Source organism: Aplidium turbinatum, chromosome 14, assembly GCF_918807975.1.
Source record: "Aplidium turbinatum chromosome 14, kaAplTurb1.1, whole genome shotgun sequence".
In the NCBI taxonomy this organism is placed as follows: Eukaryota; Metazoa; Chordata; class Ascidiacea; order Aplousobranchia; family Polyclinidae; genus Aplidium; species Aplidium turbinatum.
The window spans coordinates 7322092-7332737 of NC_137485.1; the positions used below are offsets into that span (position 1 = coordinate 7322092).

Consider the following 10646-nt stretch of genomic DNA (forward strand, 5'->3'; position numbering starts at 1 on the left):
AAAAATGTCAAGTTATTTGGGCAAATCAATCTTATCACAATGTTTCGATGCCTCACCAGTTAAAAAACTTTACATAATTGTTGAAATTTATGAGATACATTAATATTATCCAATGAATGTAAATGTATTATCACCGACTTTGAAAACTGTTGCATGTGGTATTGCAATCTGGGCAGAATAAGTTTCGATTCGACAACTGCAAAATAGAACACTCTGTAAAAATACAGTTAGGAAACAGAGGTAAGCTTATTACTGATATTTACTAACATGTAGGGCTGTAAGCTGCATTTCTTCATGGGTAAGATTTAAAAGCCTAGGCTACTGTGTACTGGTAACTTTACAAGGTTTTTTGTTTTTTGATTGATTATAAGTAGTTGATATAGTAGTTGATTATAAAAATCATTTGGGCAAAAATGTCTAGTTATTTGGACAAATCAATTTTTACCATAAGTTTTCAATATTCTACCAGTTTAGTAACTTTATAGTGTTGCATTTGGTATAAAAAACATTTTGCTTTGAATGTAAAACAGAGTATCGACAATTTGAAAGCTTTTATATTTGGTATTAAAATTTGGACAGAATAAGTTTCGATTCAGTATTTGCCGAAAAAGATGCAAAATAATGCTTCGACAAGCTGAGATAAGCTTATTACAGATATTCATTAGAATATCACACAAGCCTACATTCCTTCATTGGTAGAATTTTGAAACCTTGCTGGGTTCTGGTGAACTTATGAAGTTTTTGTTTTTTCTCTATATCCCACTAATGTAGTTGTTTGTAAAAATATTTGGGCAAAAATATCCAATTATTGGATAAGTCAATTTTACCATGAGTTATGCTATGCTCGCAAAACTTGACTTAAATACTACAAAGATAGCTTATCATTTTTAGATGTGGTCAAACAGAATAAGCATTTGTTATAAACTTTAATAAACAACAGTTGTGAGGCCACATACTGTATACACCACTTTTGTGAGCATTGATTTCGGCCACTAACTGTAGTTATGTACAAAGTGAAAAAGTATATTAAATGAAAACAACTTGTGAATTTTCCTGGATTTAATTTCATGTTTTTGTGAGCTATATTTTAACTGTTTTCTGTATTGATTTGTTTTGTATAAACTGCTGTTTGTCTTTGCCAGTCCCAGGGTTGATATGCTCAGCTATTTACTATCTATGACACAGTATTAGAGCAACAACAATCAAATATAAAGACACATGTTATGTTGTTTTGTCATCCAATTCATGACGTTAATATATCAGGCAATGTAAACAGTGCTATTTTTATGTCATGTTTTGGTAATGTGGTCTGTATTTTGTGGCAACGATTGAGTTTGAAGCTATTATCTGGGAGTCATTTTTCTTCAGTGCTTGTGATTTGAGTAGGCCTAGCAGCTTCATTGTGAAGTAAGATTATCTTTGTAATGATCTTCTGAAAAAACATTGACTATGATTATATCAATATTTTTGGTATCAAAATTAGTTTTGTTCAAAGGTGGAAGTTTGATGCACATGGCATGGTAAACTGTCCAATTCTTTTCAGGCTGTAGGATTTGAAGCAGCATGGATTAAGTAATGTTACTGGTTTGATAAGTAGGCCTAAGCGGATTGTCATTTTAGTATTTTTCAATGCAAATTTACAAATATTGAGTTTTTGGACTATCTTTGAATTGAAAAGATTGAGCAACTTTTGGTCAGGTTTTTTATTGAAGTTGGGCTGGAGATTTTCATATAATCTGGTGACATGAATATTCAGCAATTATTGTTATCCAGTTATTGGTGAAGTCTCAGTTCAATTTTTTTGAATCCAGTTAGGCTCGCAGTCGAGAGCCTGCATGTTCGACTCCAGCCACACGCACTTGCTGTTGTTTCTCTGGGCAAGAAACTTTACGATAATTGCCTCTACCCAGTGATCGATTTCGAGTAATGGGTAGTACAAAATTTAAGTCATAAGTAGAGTAGACAACCGGAATCAGTCATTGCCATCGGCTGCAGCGTGGGTCAGGTGTACGTCGGAAGGCGTACACCGATGCATAGCGCTCAAGTCCGCTTTCCTGCAATGCAGGATAAAGATATGAAATATGAATATACTGTATATTTTTTGTGATACATAAGAATGTTTTAATTTGATGGTTCATTTAATTGGGACACAGGCAGGTCTATGAACGTAGATTAAAGTAAGTTCAGCCTTGTTTTGCTGTTGTACGTGTTTTTTTTTGCTTGTATTTCGTACACGGCCAAGTTGATGACTCTCAGAGGTTGTGAATAATTTTGTATTTTTGAAAATATATATGCAAAGACAAAATTTGGGAAAATTATTTTCGCCCTCCAAAAATGTTTTACTCTCCTAAGGCTACTCTACTTTACAAAGAATTAATTTCAGTCGAAAACTCCAACAATTTTAAACATATCGACGAAGATCGTGATTGAGAGCAAGGATTTTGCGGTTTATGGAGAAATCCCTAATGCGTAATTGCACAGTTGGGGAAATTCGTGGGTACAACAAATCTTTGAGAATATATAAATGATATTCCTCTTAATTTTCTACATTGAACGGCATGTGTCATCCTCATTTTAACAGCACATCAATAAAATTTTGTACACGACCTTTATATTCATAACATTGTCGATGAAGGGGGCCCGAAAATAAATGGGTACCGGGCCCGAGAAATCCTGTCAACGGCCCTGGTGGCGCCACAGACCAGACAGTAGACCATGTCGTCCATGACTGCCCAATCCATCAACCACCACATGAAACGCTTGGACTGAAGGCCCTGGATGACGAGACTGTCGAGTGGCTGATGACATCATGCCCAAACATATAGTCCGGAAGAACAGCTCATACGACGAAGAAGAATCGTAATGCAACAGCGTTTGATGTTTTACAGTGGTATAGCTTAATCACACCTACTTGATTTGACACCATATTTATGCTTGTGTCTGAAACTTTATCTTACCATTGGTGTTTCAATTGCGAGCTGTGAGAGAAGTTTCTCAAAGCTCAAAATGATAAAGTCGTATTTATGTTCTACCATGAATGATGATCGGCTATCAGCTCTATCGATTGTTTCTATGGAAAGAGACTACGTTCAAAAACTTGATTTTGAAGCTATTATCGCTGATTTTGCTTCGGCGAAAGCTCGAAATGTTCAATTTTGAGGCGGCTATTGATCTTTTATTTACCTGATACATTTGTTGTCCATTTTTTGTCTTTTATTTTTGGCCTTAACGCTGAGACAGTGAGGTTTCTTTCTCAAGCAATATAGACCATGAATATAGAACTTCTGAGACGCGGAACATTATTTGTAATTATTTTTATTGAAAAGATTGCTTGAACATTAAACTATTTCAAAATTTGCTGCAGTCTACTTAGGGCGGCATTTTCAACGAAAGCCAGGGGCGGCAGCATATGCTCCTACGCTACTGCTCTTAGGATGAATGTTTTGATCTGTTGCTGCCATCGCATAAATCATCGATACGAAATAAAAGGTCAATTTTGAAGGCCCTTTTTCAGAGAGAAGCAAGTTCTTTAAGCTTTGCTATTACCGATTTATAACGTATCTTTATTAAATACAACACCCCCATTCCTTTCTCTGTCGATCTCGGTAACCGGTTCTGCGTCAAAAGCCTCTACAAGTATGAGGAATTGTCAGGAATAACCTATCAAGGCTTTGTCAGTCCGAGGATAAACATGGAAAACCAACCAACCCCCCTTCCTTCCAATGCTGCAGTGGAGAGATTTTTTCTCGGTTAAAAAAGACGTACTGAAGCCAATCAATCGGGCAGGACACAGCGACTCGCAGTTTGAAATGCTGTGTTTCTGAAAGATGCGTGACAATAAATTTTACCTATAATGACGTTGAAATGGTAGTGTGTAAACGAGTGATAAGGCCTCATTCGTTTTCAAAGTCATTTTGACGTCACAAAGTGCTTCCTGTGTCAGTTTGACAAAAGTAGCAGTATAGGCCTACTACTTCAGCCCGATGATTATAGCAACTCAGAGAAAGAAAGGCCCTAAGCTATTGTTAATTTTAGGCCCCTAACCTAACCTCCACCTTAACAGCCATAGAGACAAGTATTTCAAACAACCACTGATTTCATAGTGAATTAGTAGTGATGGAAAAACATGCACGCAAGCAGGGACGTCACCAGCACATAATTTCGGAGGAGAAGGAAAATGAGTAGGCTATAATTGTACATGTCATTAAGCCCGGTAGCCTGAAGGGTCTGGGGGACCTCTCCCATAAAAATTTGAAAAAATTGTCTTGAAATTGCGCATTCTGACAGCACTTTCAGCCCAAATTAAAAATAAATCTCTGTCAAACGATGCTGTAACAGAGGGAAAAAAGTTTACTTAAGTTACATAAAACCAAAACAACTGTTTTTTTTGTTTGTTCTGCTTATTTGCATCATTCCAAGACTTAACACTTAATCAATTAATTATTTGTCAGAAACAGTATATGTTCGAAATATGCAAGTTATAGGCTATATAGCCTACACTGCAAAAGTGGCATAAATCCCCATACTGACAGGGAGACAACGAAATCACCGTACTGTCTACTAGTCAGTTGTCGGTCTACAGAAACTATAATTTTGTCATTTCAGACACAAAAGAAATGTAGCGACACTGACACTGTATCAATATCTATTGGCCAATAGCCTAGCTTCAAAGTCTACGAGTCGGTGCATTTAAAAATATTTTGGGAGGGGGGAAATTGCTAAGTTTTTCCAAATTCATAGGCCACGTTTAAACGTTTTTTAATATAAGTGGTACATCTTAAATTTTGAGGCCCTTTGCTTTGCTTTTGAGGCCGTCTATAATTTAATGGCAAATTCGCACTGCGGGTAGCGCACTACTTTATCAATTGGTAGCGGGTAGCGCACTATTTTTAAAGTAGCGGATGCCCACCTTTGTAATTATATCAGATCAGAGGTGCTACCTAGGCCATACGTAGAAACAAACGTATTCAACATTACAGTATAGGCTCCCGATAAATTATATAAATTGCAGTATAATTTGATGAAAGAAAAACATCTTTTTTAATAAACTTTCCTTGATGTCACAAACGATAGGGCCTACCAATGGGCTATGTGGTGGCCTGAGATGGTATTTATACGACACTGTTTGTAGAACCCGTAGCCTATTATGATATTATTCTATGCCTGTGTAACATGTGCATCTTGTTTTTATTTTGGTATTTTGTTAAATGCACACAATACACAACACTAATATCGGCTATTACAGTAGCCTACATAAAAATAGGCAAAAATTGTTCGCTGTTAGGCGCATTTTGCATTTAACCAAAACCTCTTGATTTTCATGACCCAGATTAAAGTATTAGAAGCAAACGCATGTTGACGTTTAGATTACTAACAAAATAAACACATTGGAGCCGTGCCAACTGAGACATAATGGCCTCCTTGAAAAGAAGAAGTAGGGCGAACTTGTGCTGAGTGATTGAAGACAATGCCTTTGCAAACAGTGAATTCGATTACGGATAGCTGAAGTGGAAGTTCGAGTACTTACTGTGAGAGCTCAAACGCACGCAACTTTCACTGAGTCTGAATTTTTGAAGTGGACTTACATCTATTTCCAGAATAGCCAAGGTCATTTCAATTTGGAACTTGATTGGAGTGGTTTTTACTTACGAATAGCTGAGTGAGCATGTTTCAAATGTTTTTATTATGAAAGCTTGCAAGTTGCAATATTGCTGCAACAGTCGTGCTTTTCTAGCAATAGTCCTGTTAACAAGCTATCAGAGCTGACAAAAAAGAATTATTCATGATAACGAAGCCAAGTCGGGTTAAAAGAATTTTTTCCCGACTTGTAAATTTAGTTACTTAAAGATAAAATTAATCTTTCTATACGGTTTGGTAGCCTGTGCATGTGAGAGACCAGGGCTTTCATTTTAAAATTAACAAAAATTTTGTAAACTATTATATAGGTTATTAGTTCTCTTTGATTTAGAAACGTAAACTTGAAATTGTTACCTTTACCTATTGTTACCGTAAACGGAATTGTTACCCACCTAGGGGTAGGCCTATTTTCCAGTACGTAGCCAAAAAGAGTACCGAATACCAAAAACTAAAAAGACTTGTTGGACTTGTCCTTTTCATTAGCTTCTAGAGTCTAGATAGAATAGTCAAAAAGTTTTGCACAGCAAACAGCTGTCACGAATTTAGAAGAAAGGCTATTTTTCCTCTTCTACAGCAAAGTTTCTTGTCGTTGTGGATCTCAATCCACAATCGAATCCTTCTAGTTTCTACTGTGTCGATGTTCGCCCTTGGTGTGCTAGTCGCCCCACAAATCTAAACTAGTTATAGAATAAGACTGTTCACCAGGCATTTAATTATAAAAATAACATTTTGTGTTCATGACAACTGCAAACAGCTTGTCAATAATTTCTGTTTTACCGGCATCTCAAAAGTATGATCAAGTTGAAGCGGTATGTGTGAACTAGTGGAAATTTTGTGAAGTAAGAACAAACCTGTCAACACATTCAATGACTTCGAAATATTTATATAGTTGGAATCGCACCAAGAATTACAGAAGTTACAAATAAAAGCTTGGGTTAGGTAAAAGCACAAAACTTACTTAACTGCTACAAAATTCAGATGCAAAAAATGCTACAAAAATTACTTATTGAATAATCAATAATTTTCTAAACTGCAGAATTAACTTAAAATAGAATTAAAGTTGGTAGACCAGAGGTCTAATGCTTGACAATGTCGCTTGAACATCCATCAAAAGAAAGTTCAGCCATGGCGAGGGCAAGGGAGCTAAACAGAACTAATGAAAAGCGGCTAACAGAGTGCATTGCATCGATCACACAAGATGTTGAAAAAAGCTTCGAAAGGATAAAAATAGATGGCGAAACTACCAAAAAGTTTATGGAAACACTTAAACATTCTACTGGAAAAAGTGAAGTGAGTTTTTTTTTTTAATTTGATCTAAGTCTGAATGCAGGCGGCTTAAATCATTAAAAAAATTGCATAATATTCGATTTAATTAATCTTTAACTGCAGGCGCAAAGAAAAGAATGAAGTACAAATTTATAAACACAGGCATTAGCCAACTAAAACTAAAAAAGTTATTAGAAAAGCAGTTTCATTTGCACAGCAACGAAACTTATGACCGATGAATAATAATGGACTATTGCCACATATTTATTTGAAACACAAACACAATTTGCCTATCTGTGTATTTCCTGCATTTTACAGCATGACATATTTTTGTCAGGTAAGTATTCATCCCTATGGAAACGAAGAAAGCCAAAAGATCAATCTTTTGATAAATCCCGCACCAAAAATGTTCTTTGGTCTTGTTGACTACAAAAAACAAAAGCTAAGAGAATCTTCACAACGGTGAGATACTTGTAATAGACATTTGTGAGTTGGTTTCTTCAGTATTAAGAAATAAACTTTTCCTCAGTCGATTAATTTATAAGAAAACCCTGTGAATTTCTTGGGCAAATTACTCTAGACCTTCCAGTGTTTATGTAGCTTGGGACTTCACGGCGAAAAGACCACAACCAATTGTTTTATAAATCTCAATTTCAGGTTAACTGTTCCCGTGATATCTCCAGCATGCAAAGGAAATCCAATTCCAATCAGATCCGTTCAACCATGGACAGTTGCAACTGCTAGAACAATGTCTCGAAAGAAACCTCCACAGATTCCTCAACCGACCGGTAGACGGCGCCACAGCGTCGAGTCCGATGAAAACTCTTCTGACAACGATGAATTGTCATCGCTGTCTGGGGTTAAGAAACTAGCAGGAAAAAAACGGTAAGATTTGTCGTGATCAGTGACGTAGCATGACCTATCAATTTAACTTAAATCTTAAACCACCTAGAATAAACCTGAGCACCACATAGCCTACATCTTTAATTACTATCACCAAAATAATAAGTTGTGTGTGTTTTATTGCGTAATACGTCCTGTGCAGGGGTGCATTCCTAAAATTTTTTTTGGGGGGGCTCTAACACTTAGCTGTGTTGTTATAGACAAAGTATGTATAAGTAATCGGTGTAGGTTAGCCAACAATGTTTACCTTTTTTAAAAGGAAACACTGTTCAGTATGTTTTTACTTCTGAACATCATGTCGAAAAACAACCCATGCTAAAACATAGCTTGAAGTACAGAAAAAGGTAGAAGCAACAAAACGTGAAAGCGTGGTTGAATCCGATATAAAATTATAAGTTTGAAATTAGGCTTGGTTGCTACACTGCAATCTCCTTTGCTTTTTTTTTACTGCGTAGGCCTACACTTGAAACTCGATTTGCATGAGCTAATTCCAATCTCTTAACTCAATTGTAAACTTATTTGTATGAGCCAATCCTAAGCACACTTGCAAAAACATTGACAGCAATAGGAAAGTAAGGAAATGCAATTCTTGAAATGAGCGCTTGTGGTTGCAGATTTGCTATATAAGAACCAATAAGCTGCCAATGTGACAGTTACACTAAAATCTCATTTAGTTATTAACGAACAGTTTAAAAAACTCCAATTACAGCAAAAGCATATTCCAAGTTGGTGCAAACGAGATTACACAAAACAAACAGCCTGTCTGCCAGGTCTTTGGTTTTATGGGCTAAGTTTAAAGCACCACGACAGTCCTTGATTTTAGCCAGCAAACAGTTTTTGCGGAGATCTGAGTTCATTCAATGTGGGCAGCTTAGAATGCTTAACTTGAACATCCACAGCCGACCGATCAGTCTGCAACCACTTCTGAGTTGCCGCAGTGCCATTCCATAAATGAGGAGGTGGTCCATTGATGCTGATGAACAACAATGCTGAAACAAGTGATATGGTCAGCCGTGATCGTAGCTGTGTGATGACCAAGTTCATTTGTGAAAATCCACGTTCGGCTTCAGCAGAACTTATAGCAATCATGATTAGTACTACGTTCTTGAGCAACTTTATCGTATCTGGTATATGACAAGGATTGTCAACATACAATCGAAAATCGGAAATAGGAGTGATGACATGAAATCTCTCCTCTATTTTTTGTAATCTCTGCTCCCCTTCTTGCCATGGAACTATGACTGCAGCAGGCCATAACTCTGGTACAATAATTTCCAAGCTCTTCACAGAATTTTTATTGTTGGTGTCCACCATCCTGCTTCCAATGTTGTCAACGAAAGCTTGAATAAACTGATTACGATCAAAAGAAGGGTAGGCTAGTCTCTACGTCGAGCTTTGAACTGGTCCAATGTTGTGCCTTTAAAGGAGTAGTTTTTTGTACTTCCGGGACTCAAGTTAACAACTTCATCCAACGAATACTTTCCTTCTTGAATAGCTTTTTTTATTTGAAGTAGAGAATTAACAGTCCATTTGACATGACGATTAGCTACTACGAAGTTGATATTCCCAGTCTGGAGAGTTTCTGACAAAAGTGATAATTGGCGATTGCTATCAACTTATGTTCGTGTTTTTTTGCAGTTCTGTTGTGAGAAAGCTGTTAAAGTGTTACTTGTTCAGTCGAGAAGTTGTTGTTCAGCCAGAAAAGCTGAAAAATGGAAGCTTGAACGAGCCCCCCCTGAGCCCCCCCTACATCAAGCCTTTTCGTTTTTCGGGGGGCTGAGCCTCCCCCGAGCCCCCCCAGGAATGCAACCCTGGTCCTGTGCGCTTTGTGAACCCGATTGTTTCTTTCCGCCTGTCTTCAGACTAAGTCTAAAATATATAACTGACTTCTGAATTTTACTTGCATGCAGACAGATATTGCATGCAGACAAACATGCAGATAATTCTTATTGTTTTAATTGTTACCATTTTTTTAGAGAAATTATTGTAGTATTTATGCATTGTTCATTAGCATTAGCCTTCATTGAGGCACAGTATTCTACAGTTGTTAGTGCTCTTAAATAGCAGTCATATTCTTCTATTCCCTAAATCAAAGAAAAGGTAGACAGGTAAAATATATTTCATAGCAGCTTAATTGCAACTTTATGAAAGCACAATTGACTTATGTTACACTGTAGAACAAAAGAATTGGTGAAACGGAGATCGTCTCTTCCGATCATAGCTGAAAAACTTGCCGCAGAAGACAAACTCTCAAACAATACTGGGACTGGAACAACGAACAATTTTTCTAAAACTTTTGTTTTTTGTAGGGGCCGAAGAAAATCAACAATGTAGCCTAGCTCTGAGATACAGAAAACAACTTATTTTTCTTCAATCTGATCCTATGCTTTTGCATGAATTTACGTGCTATTGAAAATTGTCGCTGAAAGAAAAACGATGTTCTGGACGACCACGGACCTAGTTTCTGTTCATTGAAATGTTTTATGATCGCTTACCGGCTACCGCAGCTAATAAATAAAGCTCGATATCCAAAGTCCTTCTAATTATGTTGCAATAAATTAGCCTACTCTTGACTTCTCTACCAGCTCAACACAACTGAGGGGTATAAATAACTTACTGTAGGCTAATGCACAATGAAGTCAAACGCAATTTACCACAGACACTAATCAATATACACAATGAAATCCGAAGGCATCACTTACTGCAACAAAGCAATTCAAAATAATTTCTCCTCGAAACCAACGTCCTCCGTCCAAATTCGAAAAGAGTAGTTTTTACAATGAACGAACGACCAAGAGATAGGAATTACTGGAGCGTGACGAAGGTTTTTAAATAAATAA

General features: G+C 36.7%; 1 protein-coding gene across 2 annotated transcripts; it reads left to right on the plus strand.

The window, feature by feature from the left end:
- Positions 1-6677: 6677 nt before the first annotated feature.
- On the plus strand, positions 6678-10336 carry LOC145783094 (uncharacterized). Of its 2 annotated transcripts, none has more exons than XM_082594867.1 (4): positions 6678-6927; positions 7241-7365; positions 7561-7788; positions 9984-10336. In XM_082594867.1, exons 1-4 carry the CDS (start codon positions 6727-6729, stop codon positions 10138-10140), a joined length of 711 nt encoding a protein of 236 aa, XP_082450993.1. In that variant the 5' UTR covers positions 6678-6726; the 3' UTR covers positions 10141-10336. The 2 variants fall into 2 exon arrangements, with proteins under 2 accessions (XP_082450993.1, XP_082450994.1); XM_082594868.1 differs by having other exon boundaries at positions 7561-7797; positions 9992-10112.
- The last annotated feature ends 310 nt before the right edge of the window (positions 10337-10646 follow it).